At 34.6% G+C, this 27,940-nt stretch overlaps 2 protein-coding genes, 1 long non-coding RNA gene and 1 pseudogene across 12 annotated transcripts in view; 2 read left to right on the forward strand and 2 right to left on the reverse strand.

Moving 5' to 3' along the window:
• Positions 1-2,184: 2,184 nt before the first annotated feature.
• LOC112484604 lies at positions 2,185-4,333 on the reverse strand. Its single transcript, XR_003048055.1, has 2 exons — positions 3,182-4,333; positions 2,185-2,416 (listed from the first exon to the last, which is right to left on the reverse strand). It is a non-coding gene; the product is annotated as an uncharacterized LOC112484604 (long non-coding RNA).
• LOC112484662 lies at positions 2,307-2,425 on the forward strand (annotated as a pseudogene).
• Positions 4,334-4,466: 133 nt separating the features above from the next.
• MFSD8 (major facilitator superfamily domain containing 8) lies at positions 4,467-27,543 on the reverse strand. Of its 7 annotated transcripts, none has more exons than XM_006917763.3 (12): positions 27,349-27,543; positions 25,059-25,150; positions 21,067-21,110; positions 16,725-16,965; positions 15,811-15,924; positions 13,914-14,058; positions 13,155-13,210; positions 11,800-11,908; positions 9,678-9,812; positions 7,263-7,366; positions 6,928-7,175; positions 4,467-5,758 (listed from the first exon to the last, which is right to left on the reverse strand). In XM_006917763.3, exons 1-12 carry the CDS (start codon positions 27,411-27,413, stop codon positions 5,552-5,554), a joined length of 1,560 nt encoding a protein of 519 aa, XP_006917825.1. In that variant the 5' UTR covers positions 27,414-27,543; the 3' UTR covers positions 4,467-5,551. The 7 variants fall into 7 exon arrangements, with proteins under 7 accessions (XP_006917825.1, XP_015449436.1, XP_015449435.1 ...); XM_015593950.2 differs by having other exon boundaries at positions 27,224-27,349; XM_015593949.2 differs by lacking the exon at positions 27,349-27,543 and adding an exon at positions 27,136-27,324.
• Positions 27,544-27,582: 39 nt separating this feature from the next.
• Positions 27,583-27,940, forward strand: part of ABHD18 (abhydrolase domain containing 18) — a 33,973-nt gene continuing 33,615 nt past the window's right edge. Inside the window, exon 1 of one of the 4 annotated variants that reach the window (XM_015593933.2) lies at positions 27,583-27,832. The gene's annotated coding sequence lies outside the window, so the exon portion shown is untranslated. The remainder of the gene's footprint in view (positions 27,833-27,940) is intronic. The other 3 variants (XM_015593934.2, XM_015593932.2, XM_006917762.3) reach the window with 3 other exon arrangements.

The following is a 27,940-nucleotide window of genomic DNA, read 5'->3' on the forward strand; positions in this document are numbered from 1 at the left end:
GCCATTTCCATTACGTAAGAATACTCAAAGTCACAATTATTCAACAATGTTTTGAAGTTTTTTGTCTAAGGTAATAAGAAAAACAATTTGCAACATAAATTGCAAAATTAAAACAAGAAAATCATCTCTCTGTATCGGCAATTGGTAAAAAATAAAATAATAGTGCTCCCTAAGATGAGCAGGACATTCTCAGGATTAGAGTATAAATTTTAACAAAGCAATATGGCAATATCTATTAGCATTAACACATTTTAATACATGAATCCAAATTTTGGGAAGAAAATTAAGCCCTTCTATTAGGGGGAAAAACATACCAGAAATATGAGTTTCCCTTTAAAAATGGAAGTAATAAAAACTTCCTAGCTAATTTTCGAAAGCTAAAACCCAAACACATTTTGCTTTGACATAATTTAAGTAGGTGTGTTTTTCTATAATCTCTTTTGATCTTAATGTATCTTTATGTTTCTTGTATTTCTCTTATCCCTGGATTTTGTTTCTTAATCCAATCAAATAACCTCTAGTCTACTTTGCTTATTACATTTATCGCTATTTCTGATTTATTTTACTGTTTGTCTAGACTTATTGCTTGTCCGCCAACTTATTTCGTGCTTTAACCATACTTTTCTCTTTTTTTCCTTTCCTGCCTTCTTGGAGGTTGACTTTCCTTTAATCCCTTTGAGTCTCTATTGATATTCTTCAGGAGAGTGGTATAGTGGTTGTTTATCAATTATGCAGTGTAAACAGTACTATGACTATGACAATATTCACAGCTTAATATTGCTGTGTACTTCCTGCTTCATCAAATCAGGAAGCACATAATGCTTACCTACTTTAATGATATTAATGATGAGTGGGTTTAAGTATTGTCAGCCTCATCCATACTTTAAGTTTCTCATGAATTTTTTTACCCGGAAGTTTTAGCATTCATTGACGATTGTTGCCCAAAGCTGTTATTTCACTAGGGGTTGCTAAATGGAGATTTGTCTAGTTCTGTTTTTCTCTTTGTATTTATTAGCCTGGATTCTTCTACAGAAAATAATTCTCCCTCAGCAGTGTTTGATTATTACCCTAAAGTTTCGATACAGAAAAGATGGAATAGACCCTTGAGTCTTTATTTTCTGGTGTTCAGAAAAAAAACAAAACTAAAGCCCTAGCTAGCAACCTCCTAAGTTTCTTTTTTAGTATTATGAACTCATAGATTTCCAGTGCTTTAATTGCCTTACTTTTGGCCAGAAGTCCCTTTATTTGACTACTGAGTCCTTTTGGCAGTGCTTCTGTAGTCTTTGATAGCTCCCTTACTTTCTGGCACAAGATGTCTCAGGCTCACTTTGCCTCACACCTGCAATCAGCCATTTCTACAGGGAGCCCAAGTTTCTTTATAGAGACCGTGTTACCTTAAATGCCTTCTCATTTTTCTTAAGTCTAAAATTCTTAACATGGTATAGAGCCATGCTTCCCGACACTCATATATCATAAATGGGTTATATTTCTAAGTGCTCAGAGTTTTTAGTAGGACCCGCATTGGCTAAAGCTGGGTACGAGCAGCTTCATCCTTTTTCCACAGTGGTGCATATGATACTTTCTAGAATACGAAAACAGTTGAGAGTTGTAAGTGTAATGGATAAATACGTGTATTTGTCAGTTCAGCAAACCTTTCTTTGGTAGAACCTCCTCTTCATCCAGTTATAAATCTGTTTAGTCCACGTAATTGAGATGGGCCTGATAGGGTTTGTCTCCTTCTCCCTCCCACACACAACAGTTGCATTCCCAGAATGAATGCATGATCCAGGCTTGGGTTAGTAGAGGATTCCGTTCCTTGCCCATCTGCCTAGTTCAGAGATGGGTATGTAAGCTAGACTTGGCTCTTTGGAGCCTTTTCTGATCCTTCTGTCTGAGCTGTTTTTCCTCTGCGAGCTAAAGAGAAAAAAACATTCCCTGATTTTTCTGTTCAAGTCAGATACCGTTATTCACCCTTATAGTCCCCCATACTTCTCTTTCATCGCCCTTCCCTCAAAGATAAACTTCCCTCAGGGTAATCATTTGACTAATGTCTGACTTTCCTGCCATTATGTAAGTCCCATAAGGCTTTGTATTTTGTTTACTGTTCTGTTCCCAACAATGCCATGGTGACTGGCACATGGTGGGTACCCCTTAAATATGTATTGAAAATATAAATTTTAAGGCTTAAGGTACATATATAATCTTGTTTATTAAAAATATACATTAATAATATAAAATACATTGTTACAAGTAAGTCTTCAGTAGTCAAAACTGGTATCAAAATTCCTCTCCAAATAAGTTGAAGAGTCTATGGCCATGCTACCCTGAACAAGCCTGATCCCGTCTGATCTCAGAAGCTAAGCAGGGTCGGGCCTGGTTAGTACTTGGATGGGAGACCACCGAGGAAGACAAGGTGCTGTAGGCATAAAAAAAAAAAAAAATGTTGAACAGATGCAGATGAGCACTTTATCCTCTCCAAAACAACACATTACATACAGATTTATTTTACTTTGTGCAAGGGAAAAGTTTTAGACGAACTGGAGTTTATTTTAAATGTACCCAAGCTCAGCAAGGTAGCATGAAGAAGCTTGGTGGTTATAAATCCCTACAAAATATGACAGTCTTTTTTAAGTTTAACTTTAGGTTTTCAAAACTATCTTTTCTTAAATATAGTTTTGTTTTGTTGTTTGCAATTTTTTCATACCGTAGAGTCTCCTATCATCGTTTTAAATTTATATTCAACTTGTCCTTAACTTTATTTCTCAGACTACCTCCCTGCTCTCTCAACTCCATGTCACCTCTTTATCTTTGTGCCAAGATGTGTGCTGGTATAATCCCCTGGAGAAGAAAATGCTCTCCAAAAAAAGGTGGTAGTCATTTTGCAAGCTTATAGTTTATCTGAATTTTATTGACTATTATGTCTTTAGAAGTTGGGAAACTTCTGTCATATTCTTACACGGAAACAGGCTAACCATTCAGCTAAGATAAAAACCTGTCAGTGGACTTCAAATTATGTTTCTCAAATATTTCTGCTAATAGGAATCACCAGTACGATAACTTAATATACCCTAAAATTAGCAATTAACTGCTACTGCAAGTTTCTGGGCTATTTTCCCCATTATGAAAAATATAATGGTTAAGAGTGTGGACTTTGAAGACAGACTGTTACTTAGACAAGTACCTTAACTTGTCTGTGCCTCTGTTTCTTCACTTGTGAAATGGGAATCATAATAGTACCTTCACTCTATGGAACAGAATTAAACATTACCTATTACCTGGTATATGAAAAGAACTCTATAAATGTTCACTATTATCATTTTCATCATTACCCGTATTGTTATTTCTGTCATGCACAGTGTCTAAACTGAGGGTGGAGTTTACTCTTTAGGATTAGAGTGCCCCTGAAACTGTAAGACGTAGGAAGGAAAGGTAGAACATTAGGGAAGAAGGCTCCCAGGACTTGACCAAACAGCCAGAAAACTGGCTATGATTCTAATAAATCTAACTGAAGCAGAGTCTTGTTAGGGAGGTGGAGAAAAGTGAAAACAATCTCTAAAATGTAATTGTAGGATGATTTCTGTCAGATTAAGTCTTCTATTAAAGCTGCAGGAGTTGGACTTGAGTCTAGCAAACTCCAGTAGGAGAAAAAAAGGGATAAAAAAGTGGACAGAGGATCTGAATAGACATTTATCCAGAGAAAAGAAGACATACAAATGGCCAACAGGTACGTAAAAAGGTCGTCCACATTACTAATCCTGGGGAAAATGCAAATCAACCCATAATGAAATACCACCTCACACCTGTTTGTCTCTGTGTGCGTGTGTGTGTGTAAGAATATTATTCAGCCACTAGAAAGGAGATCTTGCCATTTGTGGCAGCATGGATAGACTCTGACGCATTATGCTAGGTAAGATGTCACTTGTATGTGAAATCTAAAACAGCTGAACTATTAGAGGCAGAGAGTAGAATGATAGTTTCCAGGGGTTTAGGGGATGGAAGAAATGTGAAAATGTCAGTCAAAGAATACAAATTTCCTGCTATGAGATGAATAAGATGCAGGGACCTAAAGTATAGTATGGTGATTGTAGCTAATAATACTGTACTATATACTTAAAAGTTGCTAAGAGAATAGATCTTAAATAGTCTCACCACAAAAAGGAAATGGTAATTATGTGATGGGATAAAAGTGTTAGCTAATGCTGTGGTGGTAATCATTCTGCAATATATAAGTGTATCAAATCAACACTTTGCATACCTTAAACTTACATAATGTTGCATGTCAATTACATTTCAATAAAGCTAGAAAAAATCAAAAGACACAAGAAGATACCCACCTACAAGCCCAGGAGAGAGGCCTCCTTAGAAACCAACTCTGCCAACACCTTGATCCTTGGACGTCTAGCCTCCCAGAACCGTGAGAAATAAATTTGTTTCAAGTCAAAAAAAAAAGTATAACAAACTTAGTATAAAGTGCAGATAATAGTCTTTACTCTCAGGCTTGAAAATGTTTATAACTCAGAGTAGAAAACATTTGGAAAAGTAGACATATTTTTGGTTCTTTTTGGTAACATTATCTGTAATCATACTTCTATACTAGTTCCTTTCATCAGCATTCAGCTTAGGTGGAGGTAGAGACGTACACATAGAGACCAGAGACTCAAGTAAATTCAGTAAATGGTTAGATTAAAGCCATTTGCCTCAACTGTTTATTAGCCTGACTATATTGGGGCTGCCATGGCTCATCCAAATGTAAAATTCTGCAGTTCCAAATAACTATGCAGACATAAACTGAAACTGTTGTGTCTACCCTGTCACTACTGAGACGAGAAAAGTAAACAAAGTAGAAGTTTTTCTCTAGAATTTAAAGGATTTTAAAATGCCAGTAATTATAAGTTTCCTGTTCAGTATGTGTATACAATAACACATACCTGGCTTATGTTTCTAAAGTGAATTATGTACTAGCACTTGAAAGAAAAAAGTAGTTAGCCCTACTAAAGGTAGTGAAATCCATATTGATCTCTTAATCCTCTTTATTACTCAAATATTGCATCATTTGTACTCGTCTATTAACTTAGTGGTTACTTAGATAAGACAGAAGGTGTAGCATTAAAAATAAGGTAGGATGGCAGGCATGGTAAGTGGAAAAATTAATAGTGATATTAATTTCCTTCTGTTATAGGTAATGCATACAGAACTCTCCTTATGGTTCCCCTGCATAGATATTCTTATTATTTTAAATGACACTTCTGTAGTTTAAGGGTACAATTTCATATTTATAGACCACTGTCCATTCTATCGTTGAGTTCATGCAACCCCCAGAGGTATTAAATGAAGAATATTTCTTTTCTGAGATAAAGAAATTATGAGCTAAAGTGTTTTTATATTATCTTACTATTCACGCATTCCCTGTGTTATTCCATACATGTTCTTATTATTTCAAACACAGTATCCAAAGCCTGACTTTTGGAAAGTGACTCATAGCAGTTGTCTAGCAGAGCCTGAGTAAAGCAGTCTCCCACAACAAGTAGTTTTCATCACATTCTTGGCTATGTTACTCTTGAATCCTTCCATGCCTTACAGAAAAGGCAATGAGTCTTTTGTAAACCACTCCCAGGAGTATGATGGCGAGCATCACTATTCCACAGATGAGACTGAATGCCCATCGTGGGCCCCAAGAAGTGTACACTTGGCTGATGAACACGGGTCCGAGAATCCGTGCTGCACTTCCAGATGCTGTTAACCAGCCCATGTACACGCCCTGTGGGACAGGGAGGGGAAAGAGCAGATGGATATTCAATTCAGGTTTAGTCATTTTAAAAACAAAGATGATGCCACTATTACTAATCTATGGGAAACTCAAAGGAATCACTTTTCATCTCTTATTTGTGAATTAAATATAAAATGCCTCTCTATAAATACAGCTATAGTGAACAACAATCTTATTGGATAGAGCCAAGTTAGGAAAAACTAAAGTGAAAAGGGATAAACGTAATGGCTGCTGAAGCCCTGGGAACAATATAATTTATTAACTTACCTTTTAAAGCTAACCTTTATTTTGTACTTGCTACCTTCCAAACACTGTTAGGTGCTTTCCATATATTGTTTCCAATGTTCACAAGTATATCTGATTGGTGTTATCCCCATTTAACAAATGTGGAAGCTGAAGCTCAGAAAATTCAAGTAACTCATCCAAGAGATGTGAAGACATTATTTGGCTGACTGCACTGTGCCACCTTTCACTGAACAACATGCCACTCCTCCAAAAACCCAAAACTGTGACCCAAACACTCTTCCCAAGAACGTGCAGTGCATAATTACTTTCAATATCCCCAAATTGAAAACAACCATCAGTGGTGAATTCAATAAATTATGGTATGTTTGATGAATAGAATACTAAACAACTGCTTAAAAGAATAGGTAGTATTCTTATTCTCCATTTTGCTTCTGTATTCTAATTTTTATATAATGAATATGGAATGCTTATAAAACTAATTTTAAAAAATACATAGCTGCTGTATACTTTAAGACTGTTGTGTTTTCATCTTTTTGTAATTGTCCTCAAGGCCAGAAGAAATGAGGCCTAGATTCAAATTTGCCTATCAATTTTGGTTTCCTAACCATTGTCTAGCTTAAGAATGAGTTTCAAAACTTTATGCTTCAGACATTTTTTCTTTGAAAAAGATTCTGCACTCGTAATTTCTTTGTTCAAGAGATCTCTTGAGTTCTAAGTTAGAGTACTTTTAGTTAAATTTCAGATACGTACTGTTAGTACTTTACAAAAGTTACGGGTTTTTAAAAAAATTTGAAATGCTGAATATGATAAAAATCCCCCAAAACAGTCTGTGTGAAAACAGAGGATGATAGCACAAGATGTGAGCACTTACATGTATATTTCACATAATAGCAATGCCAGGGTAACTGACTCACCTGAGGTTTTGGTCCCAGGATTTTTGAATATAATGAATAGGACATAGTATGGCAAGATGCATAGCCTATTCCAATTAGCACAGCTGATGTGAGGAACTGGGCCAGATGGATCATGGGGGTGTACAGGCACCAGGCTTGTTCAGCTGGACAACCAGTTGGTTCCTCACCATGATCTTCTCTTGGAGACCTCCAAAGAGTAATAATAATTTCCCCAAATGTGGTATTAGGGATTGAATTATTATGTAAATCTGCAAAAGCAAAATTAGTACAGTGTATCACTTGTGAATTTTAGATGAATATAAGAGCTGACATTATAGAATTATGTATGGCTATACCTTCCCACTGTATTTTGGGAAATTGATTTCCCCAAGGTAACAAGATAAAGAAGCCAACCCATACAACGACGAGTCCTCCTAGTAGAAGAGCACGCTCGCCAATCCTGTTGAAGAACAGAAACTCTAATTTAAAAATGAAACAACAGTTTCATTACTTTTATAATTTTAAAAGCTATAAAATATATTGATATTTTTGGTGATATTCCAATTAATATGAATGCTAAATATAATTTCCCATTAAAAGGAACTTCCCTAACAACTGGCTGAGACAGAAAATATATAATAGAGCCTGGGCATCTTGTCATACAAGAGAGCACAGAAGCTATCAGTGACTACTAGGTCATGATAAAAGGACTCAAAGCCAATTTGAAGAAGCTGGCCCCAAACGTGACAATGTGAACACCAAAAACAATAGTAATGGCAATGGAATGAAACACATAAAAATGTTATAATCTATGAATTCACATTGTATTAAAATAAAATACTTTTGGTCACTTAGAGGATGCTAAAGGAACCAATTCTTTAAAAAGAAAATCAGTTAATAAAAGGAATCACCCTGCCTTTCCTGTACAATCTGTACCTCAAGATTACCAAATAGTTGGTGATAGGAAGGTTCTCTTTATAGAAAGTATTCCAGCAAATAAATAAAGGAATGATAGAATTAAAATACCAGCATTGTGCGATGAGAGGTGGGGGGAGGGGGAAGCCTATATATTAAGAGAGACTAAAGAAACTTAAGAATTTGAGTCAAGTGGAACAACAACAACAAAAAAGAAAAACATCTGCAACAGTGGAGAAAATCTGAATACTACGTGGATATTTGATATTTAGAAATGACATTTTTTTAAAGGTATGATAATGCTGTCATCATTAACTTTTAGAGATACATACTGAAATACTTATGGAAGACATAAAATGATGTCTGGGGTCAACTTCAAAATAGTTCAGGTCTATGACAGGGAGTGTGGAGGTACAGATGAATGAAGATTATCCAAGGGTTTATCATTGTTGAAGCTGGGTAACGGATATTAGAGATTCAGTGCTTGATGCTCTCTGCATCCCTGTATATGTCAGAAATTCTCCATAATAAAAAGTGAAACATATAAACAAGACCCAAGGCTTCCTAAAACAAACAAAAAACCCCAAATACTTCCCATCACCCTCAGAATACCTACAAGGCTTCACATCTTTCCAACCTGATCTCCCATTTGCTATTTCTTTCTGCTCTGGCCAAATTTTTCTTCCTGATTGTTTCTTAAACATGCAAAGCTCAGTCTTCTTGGGGAGGAGAGTTCCAGGCCATTACAAGGCTGTTTTCTGATTTCACTGAGGTCTTTGCTTCGATGTAACTTCCTAGAGCATGCCTTCCTTGGACACTCTATCAAAATAACACTTCCCGTCTCTCCCAACCCTGCTCAGCCACGCCGTTCTCTTTCTCTGCTCTACCCTCCTAAATAGTACTTATCAACACCTGACTTTGTATTTGTGTTTATTGGCTTTTCCCCCAATAGAATATAAGGTCTTTGAAGGTATGGAATTATACAAGTTGTAAGAATGCCTATCAGCATGACTGCTCTACTTCTGTAGCAAAATGTAATGAATTTACTATTTAACTTTGAATATGAATCTATGTCTCTGTCTATATGTTGGCCTCCTACTTGGCTCTATAAGAAGAGGAATCTTCATAGTGTCCCCCACAGCACCTAACCCTATATACACAGACTCAATATTTGTTAATTGATTTTAGAACTTTAAAGTTCTAAAGTACTATTAAAGTATCTTAGGAATAATTAAATTAAAACTGTCTAAAATGATCTACTAATGTCTCACCCCAGACTATATGGATGAACTTAATTTTATATAGGCATTTCCCTCCAAATGTGTTCTTTACAGTTATACTTTGACAAAATGCCTCTTTAAAAAATGTCCTGTGGTCAAAGTTACAAATAACTTCCTGAAATGTCACATACTGTAGTTTTCATGATGGTAATATAGTATGTATAGATTGAAGATTTAGAGTTTTAGAGTAAAGAAGTTTGGTGATTTTAACCAGAATTTTCCAGACTTATCATTGAATCTTTTTTGTTGCTTACCATATATTACCATGCAGCAGAACAATGTTTTAAGACATATACTTTTAGAAATACTTTAAATAAAACATAAAATACAAATGCTACATTAGAATACAATTATTCACTTTGTAAAATATCTTGCTTTACTAAAGAATATGCCATGGTATAGAAATATTCTCCCTTGATAAATTTTAAATCTGTTTGCTAACATTCAAGGACTAAAACTAATAATGAGAGAAAAGCCTTAAATTATTTTACCAGCACATTCATTTACATTGTTAACTGTTTCATGTTTCGTTTTTAAAAAACAGACATGAAACAAAACCAAAGACAGATAACTTACTTTTCAGAAAGTAATTTAATCCCCGAGAAAACAATAACTGCCTCGACTCCAAAAGCAGCAAGCATTATTCCACCATATAATACAGCTTGTTCTCGCGTCCAGGCATACATATCCATTGTTAATTGAGTAACGTTGCTAAGAGAAAACAAAAAAAGAAATTATTCTTATTTTATTTAAAATCATAGTCATTGTCACTGAAATCTGAAATAGAAGTTTTAATAATGATATGGACCCATTCAAGAATTTGCATCTTTTAAACAATAATACCAGATCTACATAAACAAAAATTTTAACACACTTTAAGGATATACTGTTGTTACATATGTGCTTTTGGCTGTTTGTATTTTCATTTTTTAATATTTAATTATAAAAGTAATATATCCACACTGCAAAAAGTTTGAAAAACAGGAAAATAAAACCAACCAAAACTACATTCTAATATAACTAAGTAATCGTAGTTATATTTTGGTTTAAATTTGTCTCTTTTCAATAAAATAATGTTACTGCTATTAGGTATTATAATATTCTGGGATTTTTTTTCTCTTCTTCAATCCCTTTCATCCCTATCTTTGAATGTATATATTTTCCTCCCTTCCTCTGAATGTCTCTCTTCCTTCATATAACTCTCTCCTTCCTTGCCAAGCTTCTTTTCCTACTTTGTATCTCCTTATGTTAACTGACTATAAAATGGAATTGAATATATTTAAAATATTCATTCTTAAAAAAAGAACATTACCATTTAAAAAATTTTAAAATCAGAAGAGCTGATGTGGGAAATAGTTAAACATAGAATTACCATATGATCCAGCAATTCCACTTCTGGATATATAAGCAAAAAACCTGAAAGCTCAAACAGATACTTGTACACCAATGTTCATCACGGTATTATTCACAATAGCCAAAGGTGGAAATAACCCAAATGTGCATTGACAGATGACTGGATAAACAAAATTGGTATATATACATATACATGTACCAAAAAGGTATGAAATTCTGAAACATGCTACAACATAGATGAATCTTGGAAACATCATGCTAACTGAAATAAAGCAAGACATGAAAGAATAAATGTTTTATGATTCCACTTACATGAGGAACCTAGAAAAGGCAAATTCATAGAGAAAGTAGAAGAGGGGTCACCATGGGCCGGTGTCCTATTGTTTAATAGGTGTAGAGCTTCTGTTTGGAATGATGAATAGGTTCTGGAAATGGATAGTGGTGAGCAAGACATGAAAGGATAAATGTTTTATGATTCCACTTACATGAAAAGGTTCTGGAAATGGATAGTGGTAATGGCTGCACAACATTGTGAATGTACTAAATGCCAATGAACTGCACAATTAAAGATAGTTAAGATGCTAAATTTTATGTTATATTTTACAATTTCAAAATACCCCAAAATTAGAATGAACTGAAACTTTCATATATCTCAATAATTTTTTAAAAAATTAAAAATCAAGCAAATCTACATATACTGGCGTTAAAATGTATTAATAAGGGAATAAACTATGTTGTCAAATGATCACATATGTTCTATGCTGGTTTAATATACACACATACACACCTCAATACTGGCATAGGAAAAAATGTTCGAAAAACTACACACTCAATTATTAGCAATAGTTACCTCTAAGGAAAGGAGTGAGTGTGGAAATACAGTTGTAGTGTTTGGAATATTTACAAAGAAATGCACTATTTTTATAACAAAAAAGTATTTTAAAAATAAAAGCCATCAAGGTCAACAAACCATACAGAGTTTGTGATATCTCACACTATTGTGTTCCGGGTCAGGGCTTAAACAGTTAAAACTGCCAGATGGAAACCCATGTACATACGTAGCGAGTTATATAGCTTAAAGTTTAATCATGACAAATTAAAGTTTTATAATTATGAAAATAAGAAGAAAGGGAGAAAGGCTAGTGAAACGGATTCCTTTATAAGGAAGATAAGAACAGTAAGATTACAATTATCCACATTCAAGTTAAAAAAACATAAAATTTATATACATTTGACAAGAAAAATGTCATATAGTTTTTGAGAACATCTATATGCCTGATTATATTGCATTAAGAAATACAGATTTTACATAATCTAATTTAGATGAAGACAGAATAAAACTTACGTTTCAAAAACGGCAAACACAAACAGGGTGGTGAAAAACAGAACATTGGTGGTCACAACGCCGAGGTGGTCAACATTCCCCTGGGGAACCTGCACTTCCTCTGTGCTTGCTGTAGGGAGCAGGAGAAAGGCTGCGTTACCTACGCATGACCTGAAATACTGTAGAAATTACAGGTAGCAAATTCTATGACTAAACATTTAAACTCATTTTTAGATGTCTACACAGTTTAAAAGTAACAGAATTTATTTTAAATGGCATTTAAAAGTAACTTTTCTTCCCAGGAGATACACTTCAATTCTGTAATCTATAGGAAATACTACAATCATCTATTTGCTGTGTCTCAAAACAAAATAAGAATGTATTTTATAGAATTCTATAAAATGACCTCATACTAAATACATTTGCTTTAAATTTCATTTGCAGGTTTTTTACCTACCTTATCTAAAATCTTACATTTATGAGGATTTCATGAAGACCTCAAACAGTTTATTAAGTCAGTTCTCAGTTATGATTCACTTCAGTAAATATATATTTTGAATTTAAACGTATGTGAAATTATTAGTAAATGTCTTTGTTATTACCACATTTTTTAAAAGTCCTTATATTGTCATTTATATTTTTGCAAAGAAATATGTTTTCTTTGTTATGCTTTTTATAAATTAGGAGGGCAAGGTGAATATACTGAATTATCCTGAACTATGCAGTTAAGCTACAAACTTAGTATAAGCTATTCCTGATAAAACTGAGAAATGTGAAGCCATTTAAATCTACTTCTATACATCCATCATGCTATTTTATAATTTACCCAATTAATCAAAGTAAGCCACGTAAGTAATTCAAGAATGTGTTCATTTATGCTATCTTTATGTGTATGTGTAGCAGCAGCAGGGGGCAGATGGTGACTTTCCTAAGACACAGTGAGTTTCTATAATTTTTGTCATAATAGTACCTGCTTTTATATCTCAGGATCCCTGAGAGGAAGTTCTTTCTCCAATAATAAATGAGATTTGGAAATAGTCTGCTATACTTGGGGGCAATTAAGTCCCTTGGACACTAAACATACGGGGTCATGACTTCCCTTTTTAATCACAAAAAAATACCCAAAAAACCTGGCTTTAGATATTGCCTCTTTGAAAACAAGACAAAGTGATTTAACCCTGCCAATTGTGAACAGCAAATAACTGATATCAGTATCCTTTAAAAAAAAAAAAAAATCAATTTAGGTAACTTTCAACTTTGAAGATCTTCTCTCAATCACCTTCTATTATTCTCAGAGGCAAAGTCTAATACCAGACAGAATCATTAGAAACACTTTGATAATGTTATAGTAATTTAGTCAAACAGGTTAACAGTACCTTCTTCAAAATTAATATTTTTATACTGTCGTCCTGAGTCATCCACGCGATGTTCTCTTAAAAAGAAAAAGATAAATATTGTATCCATGAAAGCCTTAGTATAATAAAGAAAAGCCTCAAATTTATTACTAGCCTTCTATTTTTTCACATTCTGATAGTTTCTTTTACTGGCTTCTAATGTAATTATTACCAATGAGATATAACCAATAAAACTTAAAAGACGGAAGTCATGATTATTATATTATCACATAAAATGAAAAGAAACCTAAATTCATCCAAAAGCATATGTGATTTACCTTACTCAGTGTTTAAAGTTTTCCAGTGATTTTAAACACTAGTTATAAATGTTTTTGGATTCTTGGTTAAAGCACTCCAAAGAAATATAAAATAACAAAATTTCTGTACATTTATAAAATTTCTTCTGATCTATAAAATATATTTAAAATAATTTTTGTATTTAAGGTGGATACTAATTATTAATCTACTTAAAATGCTGCATTCATGACATTTTCCTACTTAGAAACCTATAGTTAGTAAATCAAAACCAAACTTTGAATCTTCAAAGAACTTACAATCTGTTCTCATTTATCAGACTGTCTTATTATTTCAAGTAGGAGTATTAGATACATTAGCTGATCAGAAATATGAACAGAACTATAGCTATAAAACCAAATAAAGACTTCATATGAATAATTCCAACAATGATAATGCTTATTTAATTTCACAATCTACAAATGTTGTTTTATCATTTCTGATTACCTTAATATAGTAAGGATCAGAAGAATATTTAAAACTCCCAAGAAGGCACCAAGTAAAACTGGTGCTGTATACATGTTGATCTGCAGCTTTATAGTCTCCCATGTCACGCCCTTCTCTCCGATGAGTGCAAAACAGGTCTGAAAAACTTATTAAAATGTATACAGATGAACTATATGAGAGGCACAGGCTTAAAAAATGTGAAAGACATTTATCACAAAATTAGAAGTAACATGATGGAATCATCTATATCACACATCTCAACAAAGGGAAGAAAACTTTCTGGGGGATGGCAAACATTTTTTCTACATAAAGCAAGGATATGCAAACAGTACATAAAAGATATACAGTAGATCTATGGTATTAAAAATTCATGGGATGGAGTGGTTAGGGAAAAAATGTCTAAAAGCTCCTTTAGGGATCAATAATTTAAAAAAAAAAAACAGCTGTGAAACACTAATGTACATGAATTCACAAAGGATTACATCTAAATTAACCTGTCAATAACTTTTTTTAAAAAAAACATCTCCATACAAAATTTAAATTATACACTTTCTTCTATAAGTAAATTTTAAAAGTAATTTCATTGTGAGAAATAAAATGCCATGGCTTAAGTAAATATTTTAAAATATTACTATGTATATAGTATTTATATATATTTAATTTTTAAATTTTAGATTTGCAGCAAAAATCAAGATTGGAAGAATAGTGGTTTGCTGTCCTGATTTAGATTGTATATCTGGCTCTTTCAATGATTTACATGTTACCTTAGTGTGAAGATTAAGTAAGATGCTGCACCTAAAGCACTTAGAACAGCACCTGGCACACAGTAAACACTCAGTATATGTCAGTGCTTGTTGATAGGTTATTATTGGAAAAATCATCATTTCAGGCTTACATTTCCTCATCTATAATATGAAATGTTTAAATGGGGTTATCTTCAAAATACTTTTTTAGGTGGTGAGAGTATTTACTGAGAACCCAAGTCTATACCAGATACTGTACTAGATACTGAGAGTAGAGTGGTAAACAAAAAAGAAACAGACTATGTTCTCATGTATTTCATAATATGACAGTAGATCTAATTATTTTACATTTGTGCTTATATTTTACTCCAGAATAGTAAAATGAAATATTAGATATTGGTGAATCATGAATTAGATTCTCTTTTGTTGAGCTTTTTCTGGGCTAACTAGAAGGAAGTAATGGAAACAGGTAGGGGTGGGGTGTTAATAATCAAGAAAACTGGGTTGGATTCAAACTGATGGTATCCACAACTTCAATATTCAATGCATGAGCCATAATATATGGTTTTTCAATATTATTCTAGGCATAAAAATTACTAATTTCTCTATTCACCAAAAAAATTAACTGGCTTTGGGGAAATATTAAATATCATGACTTTTTTTTTTATATTCAGCTAAAAGATGAAAGCTTTGGAAGAGGAAGAAAATAGTGTTTTTAAAACTCTTTCATTTTCTTCAACATTAGAAAAGTCTTAAAGGTATGGGCAAAGGGTAAAGAATTTCCTATAATTTTCTTTAAATCCTTCAGTCGAAAAATTTTTGTTTCTAATAAATGGAAAAAGAACAAAGAGTTATCAAGCTAAATGATTATTTCACAGAATGTATGCTTTGGAATCAGAGTTAGGTTTGAACCTCAGATTTCCCATTTATTATCTGGCTGACTCTGGATAATTTACTTAGATTCTCTATGAGTTGGGTTAGTCCCAGAGGGCATGAGTTAACAAAGAGCATAGACTCATCACTGAATCAAAAAATTTTAGTTCCCCTCCCTTTCCCTTCAATTGTGAGGTTTTATACTTAGATTTCATTTAACATTTGAATGTCCAAAGCTTTCCAAATTGAAATTCAAGTAATGACAAGTGGAAAACACCTACCTGGACCTAGAATAAACCCTAATGCTTGACAAGCACTTGTGTTTGCCATGGAGCTTGTTCTTTCCTGAAGGGAAGTCGCACCAGCAATGTATGACCTAACAACTGCTATATTTCCTAAGAAAAGACACAGCAGTAAAAGAAATATCCTTTAGTTTATAAAATTCAACTTAATTTGGCTTTGTACAGAAGAAATATTAACCTATAGTATAGTCACTGCTTCCTCTTTATGATCATACAAACCATGTATACTGAGCAAATGCATCAATAAATAGAAAAAGTTACTTTTAGTAATATGAAAACAGTTTAATATTTGAATGAATGAAAGAATAGCATTACGAGAATGTTAAACTTTTTCATCATTAAATACTGAGAAAGCATTGAATGAATGCATACTACTGACTGCTACATCTGTTTTTAAAAGATGTCACAAACTCTGCATGCTTGGTCCTGTAATAGAAGAAACAAAAAGAAATCTACTAACAATTTAACTCAAAAAAATTAATTGAGCATTGTGCAAGAGACTTTGCTGGGGGCCACAGAAAATTTTTTAAAAGTCATAAATTGACTCTACAAAAAAGTTTACTGTCTGATTAAAGATGCAGGATGAAAACAGTGCAAAACAGTATATAAGCAAGGGGCAGGGTAGCCTAAGAAAGTTTCAAAGACTATGTGGAACTTGAATTAAGTCTTGAAGGATGAATGATAGGAACAGAAAAGAGAAACTATAGGTGACGTGAAGATCATGAGTGGAGGTAAAAATGATAGGAAGATGTGAGTCTGTCTGTAATCAAAGATCTATACAGAACCGTGAGATAAGACATTGAGAAGGGATGGATGACCACCAGGTAAGACTGGGCCATAAGTGTCAGGATGAATGTGAATCTGACACAACCAAACACATACGTACATATTACCTGCTCCAAATCCCGCCAATCCGCGAGCAATCAACATGTAGTATTTATTATGAGAAGCTGGGATGTGGACATACGCATAGAGGCAGTTGGCTACCACCGAAATAACGATGGAGACAATAAGAGGTTCTTTTCTTGGTCTATGATTAGACCACAAACCAAATATAGGTGAAGTTACCATTTGGCCAAGGCTAAATGAAGCAATAACCCAGCCCAAAAAATGTGCATCAGCTGTTGGATCAACCTGCAGAAAAAATGCAATGCTTTATGAATTGCTATCTAAGATGAGTAAAATTTTAAACCTAAATACATTTTTTCTGACTATGTAACATTTCATATTAAAAAAAAAATACTAACATAAAAGTTTTGTGACAGATTATTTAAAATAAGGGATTCGAACTTCTGACATTACAATTAAATGTGATAACAATTCACTATACGCAAAGAAAAATGCTTGAGAAGCTTCATCTTTTGAAATGATTATGGATATATCTCGTTCATAAAAATCTTGTTATAAAGATAATCACATTAAATATATAACAGTAACAAAAATAATGTCATTCTTTAATTCTTATAAAGTAAATTATTTAAACTTATCCTATTCTATAAGCTAAAAAGTCATTAGCATTGTAACTTTTTAAACTGGGCACAATAGTCAAATGCATAAAGAAGACAAAACACAAATTCTGAAAGACGACTGATTCTCTTATTAAACTTATTTCTAATTCTTCCTTTTAACATAGACAATTCAGGATTTTACCACTTAAAAAGTGTTTATATATCATGATGAATGTTGAAGGGAGAACCAAATGATTAAAATTCAGAAATGAATTACTTTTAGAAAACAGAAAATTTTAACTTACAAAAGGACTATGGAATAAATCGGATTTTTAAAAATATGATAGGCTCTATAGTAATTTGAAGAAATAAGAACCATTAAACCTTAGGAAATAAATTTAAACATATAGGTTAATTGGTAGAACTTAAGATGGGCCATGGTCTTCTCTCCTCTAAATATATATTTAAATAGCTTAAAGCAGAAATTTAGGTACATTTTTGCTTGTGGGGGATGAAAAATAAGAGTAAATAAGGATAATGATATATAATATTCAAAGTTCTAACCTTAAAAATATTTTAGGTACTCTGGTTTTAATTTTTTACCTTATTTAGCTCCCTTTGCTTTCTCTATTAAAATATAAAATATATAATTCATGTCATTTAAATTTTAAAAATTAACTTTCAAAACAGCAGTAGAATCTCAATTTTAATGTTAAATGTGTAGTGTTTGAAAGCAAAAGGATGAAAGTGTGCTCTCAAGATATAAATGGATCATAATCAAGTGTCTGTTTCATGGGCAGAAGTGAGCTTTTTTTAAATTTGAAATGCACTCTTTATTTTGATTGTTCCATCTCTCCAATGAGCTTTTATAACACAGGATTTTTAATACACTATGTTGATTTGTGTTGTATCCATTGTTGTTTTCTTGAATTACATCACCAGCTTCATAGGATGTTTCATTCGTTGAATTGGATGCTGCATTTGAATTGGGGGCTTTGGTTTCCTATCTGAGTTGCCTTCTCGAGTAGAAGAAATCTTTAGGTGTTGAAGTTTAAGGGCAGTGTCAAATCTTTGAGGCTTCATACACAGAGATAGCAAAGGACACAGACGCTGATGACAAAGGCAAGTAAAACAAGGGCAGCGATGGCTCTAACAGTATTTGTTGGGAGACCACTGGAAACTTATTTTAATTAGATATTATTCTTTACAGAGATTGGAAAACTGGAATCTGCTAGAATTCTGCTAGAATTGTAACAGGAAAGTAAAATGGGTTGAGAGATATAGGTTCTACAACAGAAGGTATCAACTTCAGTAACTAAACTGCTTACTTGTGCTCGTGTGCATTTCTCTTTCTCATAATAATAAAGGTATCGCATTTCTGATCCTCTGGCTACCTCTACTGATTTCTATCATATTGTTTTCAGGATACAATCTAAACTGACTGTTATAAAAAAATAACTCAGAAGCTGGCCACTATCTCTCCTCTCTAACTTCATCTCTCTGTATGCTCCCTCGCCCCAGTTCTAACTTCTAGCCACACTGAACTGTGTAGTTTCCAAAATGAGCTAACTTCTTTGCCTCTACTCCTTTGCACAGATTCCTCTATTGCCCCTTCCACCAGCAATGCCTTCCTAACCTCCTACTCCCCGGCCCCTACCTTTCCTTCAGGTGACCAACTTCTGTAGGCCTTCAAAACTTAAGCTCAGGTATAACTGATTTTGGAAAGTCTTCCAGGATCTCTTTAGCCTAGATAAGCAATACTCCAATTCTCCATGTCTATCTGTGTCTATGTGTCTGTACGTCTGTCTGTCTCTGTCTGTCTCTCTCTCTCACCCACACCCACACTTATTTTCAGACCTTTACCCACATATATTGAATGGTTATTATCTGTAAACTTGTTTGGTTTTGCCCACTTCAGTGAAAGTTGGATCTTTATCTTCTTAAAACAAACAAACAAAAAAAACCCCAAAGTGTGTGATATTGTATCTCAAAACATTCTTCTTGACACGTTAATATTGACAAAGTCAAAGTCATAGAAATCTTAATGCCTTACTTTGGGAGCTGAAGTATGAATATGGGTGTTCCAAGCCTCCTCAACTATTTATAGATTATTGTGCAGTCATAGGGATATAGGGATATAGAAATGAGTAAACACAGTTGCTGGCATCAAGGTATTTCCAAACCAGGTTCTATTTGTCTGGTTCTGAAAAATCCTGTATTTGAGTGGCTGGGGAAAAAAAAAAACCAGCATGTTTTAGTTCCTTATGTGTAACATGAGGATAACTTGACAGAGTTGTTAGGAGAATTATTGAAGCCAAAGCATGTATAGGACTTAGGGCCATGTCAGCATATGGTATGCACTCAATGAATGTTACCTACACAATATTAAAAAACTAGTGTTTTTAAATATATTGTTTTACTAACATGTCAGTTTTATTATTATGTTTTATTGTAACTCATGCATGAGTATTCCTACTGTCACTCCCTGGATCTACAACCTACCATTCCAATTCAAAATTTGGGTTTAAGAATATGAGTCTTCCTGGAAATCAAATCGCATCTCTGAGCAACACAGCCTAAGGAATCACTCAGCTGATGGCTGTCTATCAGCTAGGGCCAGAAGGACAATTCAGAGACTCAAAGTAGTGCCAAATTCCTTTCGGACAGACAATTTACCAGTTATTGTTTTTTTGTGGGTTTTCTGACCTAGCTTTTTATCTTTCTCACAGATGGCTTTTAGGCTAAGTAATATTTGGTAATAGAGATTCATCAAAGAGATAGTAGCCTTAAATTAAGAATTAAAAATTTTAAGGTACTAGGTAACATAGCACTGTGGTTAACAGTCAAATTTTGGTTTCAGATAGGCTTTGCTTTGCCATTTTCTAGCTGTGTGACCTTGGGCAACCTACCTAACTTCTCTGAGTCTGAGTTTCTTCACTCATCAAACAGTGATAACCATTTGACAGGGTCATTGTGAAAATCAACAGATGATTTAGGTAAAAGCTTCAGTAGTGTGCCTGGCACACAGTGAACTCTAAATATCATTATCAAATGACTTGAGAACAATAATTGATAAGTTTTTTAGTGGAAATGTTACATTTGTTTTACCAAAGAACTAGTTATAAGTTCATAAAATCAATAAATTTACCTTTGAAGAGCTTTCAAATATCTGGAGAAAGGAGTGTACCTTTTCAAAATTCAATTTTTGTGCTGACTTTATTTTGAGAATTTTGAGGTTAAACAGACTAGATACAGGGACCATAGTAATCAAAAGAACTGTGATACATGCAAATGTATTTTTAGCAAGAAGATGTTGCTCTAGAATTGTTTTCTATTTCAATTTCAATAACTCTGCCAGTATGGAAAGAATTTTTAGTGTCAAGGGTAGTAATTTCATGTGATATAATTTTTTAAATTAATTTTTAAATAGCAATGCAAATGTGGCACTAAATCTAGTTTTTTCTTCTCTTAGTTTTCTTTTTATTAGGGAGGGGGTAATGATGGGATGTGAAAGTGGCTAATAAGTAAGTGACCCCACATGTGCACTCGCCTGGGAATTTCCAAGTATAATCCTCTTTTCCGGGTATAGCACTGCTTTTACTTCAAGAGTGCTCTGGTTTGCACAGTAAGGCATATGATATAAGCCTCTTCTGAGGAATTATCATCTCAAGTTATTCTAGTAAAAATTAAATCAGAGAAACCTAAGAGACTCTAAAAAACTCTTAAATACATAAGAGTTACTACTATAACAGCTACTTAAGGGAAGAAGAAATTGAAGTGTACAAACCTTTTGGAGATATGGCCATATAGACATTATTACAATAGAAAATCCTGTAAAGAGGCAAACTCTGTTATTTATACTTACAATAATTTCACAGTATTTATAGATACAGTTTTTTAAACTATAGCATGAATTTTAAAATGCTATTCTAAATTTACAAATTTATGCCCCCCAAAACTATAATTTATCAAGTCTTGGGGTTTTATTAATCAGAAGAAAAATAAATATTAAAGGCTTGAAAACATATAGTTTATAGTCGTTGGCCATAACTAATATAATAAAAGCAGAGGAGCTATTTCTCCTTCCTCACATGCCTTTACTATAAGTGGAACTTACTGAAAGCTTTAAGTTTTTATAGCAGAAATGAATGGAGGAAAGGGCACTTTGTTATAAAGGAAGTGCTAGACCTCTAATCTGTATTTGGGAGAGATAACTGACTGTAGGGAAGAGCTAGGAAGAAAGAAAGACTAGGAAGAAAGAAAATGATCACTTAAAGGGGGCAGTGGCTATAAAGAACCAGGATACTTCAAGATGGCTTTACTTTGAAAGAATATTCATTATTTCTGCTAGCCTTTATTGCTTGAGAACTGTAATAATAAACCCCAATGCTATTTGTCAATTTTAAATTTAGGCGCGTCCAATCAAAATTCTAAAAAACAGCTTTATGAAGCTATAATTCACATGTCGTACAATTTATCTATTTAAAGTATACAATTCAATGACGTTTAGTATAATCACAAATATGTGTAACCGTCACCAACGTCAATTTTAGGACATTTCAGTGACCTCAAAAAGAAACACGGGGTCCTTTAGCTATTACTCTGCCACCTTCCATTCAATCCCACACCAGACCTAAGCAACTACTCATCTACTTTCTATCCCTATGGATTTTCCTATTTTGGAAATTTCATATGAACAGAGTCACATAATATGTGGTCTTTTGTGCCTAGTTTCTTTTTTAGCATAAGGTTTTCAAGATTCATACATGTTGTAGCAGGTTCATCCCTTTTATAAAGCCTATTTTAAAAAATAATAATTAGTTTCGTTTTAGTGTATTTTGAATTGATACACTGATGAAAAAAAGACTGAGTCAACTAATATTTAAAATCAAAGCTGTAATTTCACAATCCTGTAAATAAGCAAAATGGTTAACATGCCAATTAAAATCTATTTAAAATAATTTTCCTTTTTTGCCATTAAATTTAAAATGACTACTTATAATTTAAGATAATTGTATATGTTAAAATTAAAAATATTTTAAATGAAAACAATCTATTGCAGAAATTGCTACCTAAACATTTGTCCCCTTCCTCCTTCCCGACAGAACCCTAATTTTATTAAGGTATCCATCACTCCTCCACAAAGCCATAGGCTTTAGGGGAAACTGTCTCTACCCCAAATCCCAAAAAAGTAAATCCTGAGCGGTCTGAAATTCAATCAGAGTAATTCCATTATCCCTAGCAGATGATGAATTTAGAAACTGACAAGTAGCCGAGTTCTGACCAGTGAGAAGTAAAGTGGTGGGGGCGCCTATCTGGAGACCTCTGAGAAAGAACTCCGTGGAGGTTTAAGAAAAAAAGTCAATTTCGATCAGTAAGTTATCTTGAATAGATGTGACACCTAGAACTACTGCTTCAATCTTGCTACAGCCTAAAAATGAAGCCACTGTGTAGATGAGGGCAAAACCAAAACAGCTACTGAGAAACAGAGCCAAAGCCCCAGTGAACTTTACCTGAGGTTGTCCTACTATGGCTATCTTATAAGAAAAAATAAATTACTGTTTCTGCCAATTCGAATCAACATTTTTTCCCTGTTATTTGTGGAAGGCATCCTAACAGATATATAGTCCAAGGTGAAATTGTGTTACAAAGTATGGTTGAAAATATTCTTTTCGTTTGTAGTTTTCTTTAAAATGTACTTTTTAAAAATGTACTTTTATTTAAAATGTACTTTTACTCAGTGTTGAATTATGAACAAGACTGGTAAGTGAAAGAGAACAAGCAGGTGACTGGAGTAAATAGAAGGGATTTGGAAAACAATTTAGTAAAATGACCTTCACTAAATCTGTCTCAGGGAAAGAAACCGCTTGTAAAATTAGTGCCTACAGACTAGGCTTGAGGGGAAAAAGAATGATTCCCTTAAACATTCCTTTAAAAACTAGCACAGTATCGGTAATTTCCGTATATTTTCATGCCTTATCATTTTAACATAATTACAGTTCTTATTAAAAAATTTTTCCTCATGAAGTTTTACTTTGTAGAAACTACATTTTTATAAGTAATGTTAATAGATTAAAATACATTGAGCTATACAAATTAAGATTCTTGCACTTTACTAATTGTATGTAATGTGTCAATATAAAAATTAAATGAGGTTCACAGGCAATAAAAAAAAAATAGATAAATTGGACTACATCAAAATTTAAAACTTATACGAATCTAAGGACACAATCAGCAGTGAAAAAAAGAGTCCTCAGATAGTAAAAAATATTTGAAATGAAATATCTGGTAAGAGGTTAATATCCAGAATATATAAAGAACTTCTACAACTCAACAACAAAAACACAACCACCTGATTAAAAAGTGACAAAGAACTTGAATAGACATTTCTCCAAAGAAGATACACAAATGGCCAATATGCACATGAAAAGATGCCCATTACTAATTATCAGGGATATATAAATTGAAACCACAATGAGATGCCACCTCACGCCCATTAGGATAATTACTATTAAATAAATATAAGAGCTGGTGAGGATGTGGGAAAATTTGAACCCTGACCGTTGGTGGAATCTAATAGTGCAGCAGCTATGGAAAACAGTAGAGCGGTAAATTAAAGGGAGGATTATCATATGATCTAGCAATTCCACTTCTGGGTATATACCCAAAAGAATTGAAAGCAGAATGTTGAAGAGATACTTGCTCACCCATGTTCACAGACGCTATTCATAAGAGACAAGAGGTAGAAGCAACCCAAGTGTTCATCAACAGATGAATAGATAAACAAAATGTGATACATACTGAAGGGGATCAGAACGTGCCCCCCCAAAATATGCTGCACTGACACAGTGATCATTTTGAGCCGATGGCAACTAACAACAGATGCAGGAATGGCTCTCTGTATTCCTACTTGCTGCCTAAAAACTGAGCATAAACTTCCCCTGAGAAAAGTGCTTTCCCAGGAAGAAGCGAACATTCTTCACTGGAGATGAGTCCATGCTGAGATGAGTATATACAAACCTTACTACAATAACTTCAATTAGTTTCTCCATATATTTCCTAGTTACTTTCCCACAGTTTACGAGCCCTAGAAGCCCAAAGCTCTTTCCTTTACCTACTTATTCACAATTATTGCCCTTTGTTGAAATGGCATATAAGCCCTGAGTGTAAACATTTCTTTGGGGTTTTCACTGTTCTATGAAGCCCCCTGTGTTATGTAAAAATATTAACATCTAAATAAATCTGTATCCTTTTCTCCTGTTGATCTGTCTTTTGTCGGCTTAATTTGCAGGCCCAGCTACAGAACCTAAGAAGGTAGAGAAAATGTTTCTCCTCTCCTACAACATATACAAAGGAATATTATTCAGCCTTTAAAGGTGGGGAATTCTGACACATACTATAACATGGATAAACCTTGAGGACGTTATGCTAAATGAAATAAATGAATCATAAAAAGAAAAATACTATATGATTCCATTTATACGAAGTATCTAGAGTACTCAAATTCATAGAAACAAAGTAGAATGGTGGTTGCCGGGGGCTGGAAGGGGAGGGCGATGAGTTGTTTAATGGGTGAAGAGTTTCAGTTTTGCAGGATGAACAAATTCTGGAAATTGGTTATACAACTATGTAGACATACAAAGACCTCTGATCTCAGAAATGGTTAAGATGGTAACTTTTAAGTTATATGTTTTTTACCACAATAAAAGTAACTTAAAAATTAAATGTTAAAATATATTTTATATGAATTTTTAAAATTATCCAATTTCTAATACTTACCTACACTGCTGAGAAACATAGTAAGATACAGAATCCTAATAGATCTCCATCGGCTTTTATAATGCTCCTCAGTTTCTATAATATCCCATTCTCTAGGTGTAAAGAAGAAAAAAGTAGTATAAAGTTATCATTATATGCAAATCTTTCTGTGGCACACTTCTATTTTCTCTAAAGCCATGAAAATGATATGATATCTATAATTTACTAGTATTGGTTTTTGCTGTACTAATTCACTATAAATAAGCATTATTTCTTTGAATTTCTATGGGTGGCATTCATGTATCATGGTACAAGGAAACTTGGGAGACACAAGGTAATTTAACAGGGCAAAACGTTTTCCAAGCCAAATATTTTGCTATTGTTGGCATGTTATAAATTATTATTCCAGAGTGTTGAAATTTGTTAAACCAGCAAAATGAATAAAGGTATATATGAATAAATAAACTAGCTATAAAATCTCCCATAGGTGGGATACACAACTACTAAATATTAAAGGTGATTCCTGTCATCATATGACATGTTCTGTTTGATGAGAGCAAATTAACTTTGCTGCAGGAAGATATTTTGGCTGTGTAATTTCAGCAAAATTAATGTAGAAGTGACACAAGGAAGGTTTGATGAGATCTAAGGCATTCCTAGGCTGAGACCTCCTGGAACATTTGTCTTTGCTGCAACATGGGTTCTAATAGTGGACCAGAGAGAGACCAAGGCCCCTCCAGACTGCGTTGATCTTTCCACAGGCCTGTGACCTGGAGTAAGGGCAAGTATATTAACCAGACATCCTACCTCTGTCAGGTGATATACGTGAGGGTGTATATGCATCACATTTTCGCATATGCCTACAGAGTTAACAAATTTACCTTGATGTGACAATTATGTTTTAAAATAATTAAGACAAGCAAAACAGACAAAATACCTTCTTATGTTCCAAGATTATTTTCTAAGATAGACCTTAGAGTCAAATTAGTCTCCAAAATATTTTTTTTTTTCCCCAAATGTGATGTGATTGGGAGTGGTAGAGGAAAAAAAGAAGAGAGATAACATTTTAACATTTATTAGATCTACTATGTGTCAGGTATATAAAATTAGTTCCTGATATAACATATATTAAGTACTTAACACTATATATGCCATTCTATAAAAAATAGGAGAGATTTTTAACCCTTAGTTAAACTTCCATGCTCTAACTACACACAATTCCATTAAGCTTATATATGGTTTTCAAAGCAACAGCATACTAGAAACCCCAAAATAAAGCTGGGAGAAGAGAGGCTGTTGTTGATAGTAACAAAAACAGGGGTTGTCAACGGATAACAAAAACGTGATGAGGGACAGTATGCCAGAACAGAAGAGACAGAAAAGCTAATAAGCAGATATAAAACTTAAAAAGTATAGCAGTGTATAAAAAATTAGTATAGAAACAAATAGTCCAAACTGCATCAATAGGCCGAGGACATCACTCTATTACAAGGTTATTTCGATATTAACTGTAATGATCCCCAAATAAAATATAGATAAAATTACATCATATATATTGTTTAGTAATTTGGGGACCAGAGAAATACATTTCCAAAGAGTTTCAAGTGGTTAAATTAAAGATTTGGTGCTTAAGTGGTACAAATGAACAAAAATTAACATGGTCCGTGGCCAGCTTAAGTAAACTAATTGTATCATATAAATATCAATTTATATGATACAATTAGTTCCAACTAAAATGATACTTAACTCCTTTTCCCTAAAAGCAAAAATACGTAATTGCGTAGTGAGACAAACAATTCCGAATTACTGTCAATAAATTAAAATCAAAATAAACAATTATAAAAGGGTCAAAATACACTTCATCCCTTAACTGCTAAGAGACATTAGTCTTTATATATTTGGCATCGGACAAAGGCGAACCCATTTTAGGCAGGTTTATTTGCAAACCAAGAATGAGGTAATTAGGTTAATACTAAGAGCGGCATCTTCAGTTATCAATTAAAACCATAACTCAGAATTTTGTGAAATGCGTAAAACGCTCTGCGTAAAATGCTCAGCTCTGTAACGGGCCAAATGCAGAATGGCTTGGCGCCTGCACCTTTGGAAGTTGCTGCAGTTTGTGTCTCCCTAACATCTTCACCAGAACTCCCGGCTCACGGAGACTCTTTCTCGCGGTGAGAGCTCACCTCCTGCTCTCGCGCGACCAGCCCCACTGGCACCCCGCCTCCTGCCTTGTGCGGCGGACGCCGGGAAAGGGGCCAGCCCCAACAGCACAGAAGACTGAGGGGGCCTTCTCCCCACATCCGCTCACCTGCTTCCGGGTGTGCGGTGGCCTAAGAGCGGCTCCTGCTCGGCCTGGCACCGCAGGCTCGCCATAGCTAAGAGGCTAACGCTCGCGACAGCTCCTGCTCCCTCACACCCGACTCCGCCCTAGCGGGCAACACGCGACAGCCAGTGCGCGTGCGCGCCCGGCGGCCAGAAGTGGGCGGAGCGCCCGGGCCAGGGGCGGGGCCTTGTGTCCTCGTCCTCCCGCTTCGCTCCTCGGCTCTCCGCCTCCCGGACCCGGTGGACCGGAGCTGAGGAAGGGCCTGGGGCGTGTCTGAACAGCCATCCCGCCCCGGGCTCTCCGGACTCCCGAGGCTTCGCGGTCTGAGGCCACTCGCTAGCTCCTGCGTTCCTGGAAAGACCTCTGTCGCTGCGGCTGGGGCTCGGACGGAAGCCCCGGGAGCCTCCGGAGCTGCAGTACTGGGAGGCTCGGCCAGTTGGACAGCAGGCGCCAGCCGAGCGGCCAGTGAGTAAGTCGCCGGTTCAGGCCGCGCTCCCCGGAGGCGGTCGACCCGTGGCGTACGTGCTAGGAGGCAGGGACTGGGGGCGCAGGGCTTGTCCGGGCCCTGGGGGCCCCG

This window comes from Pteropus alecto, unplaced genomic scaffold (assembly GCF_000325575.1).
Source record: "Pteropus alecto unplaced genomic scaffold, ASM32557v1 scaffold17, whole genome shotgun sequence".
In the NCBI taxonomy this organism is placed as follows: Eukaryota; Metazoa; Chordata; class Mammalia; order Chiroptera; family Pteropodidae; genus Pteropus; species Pteropus alecto.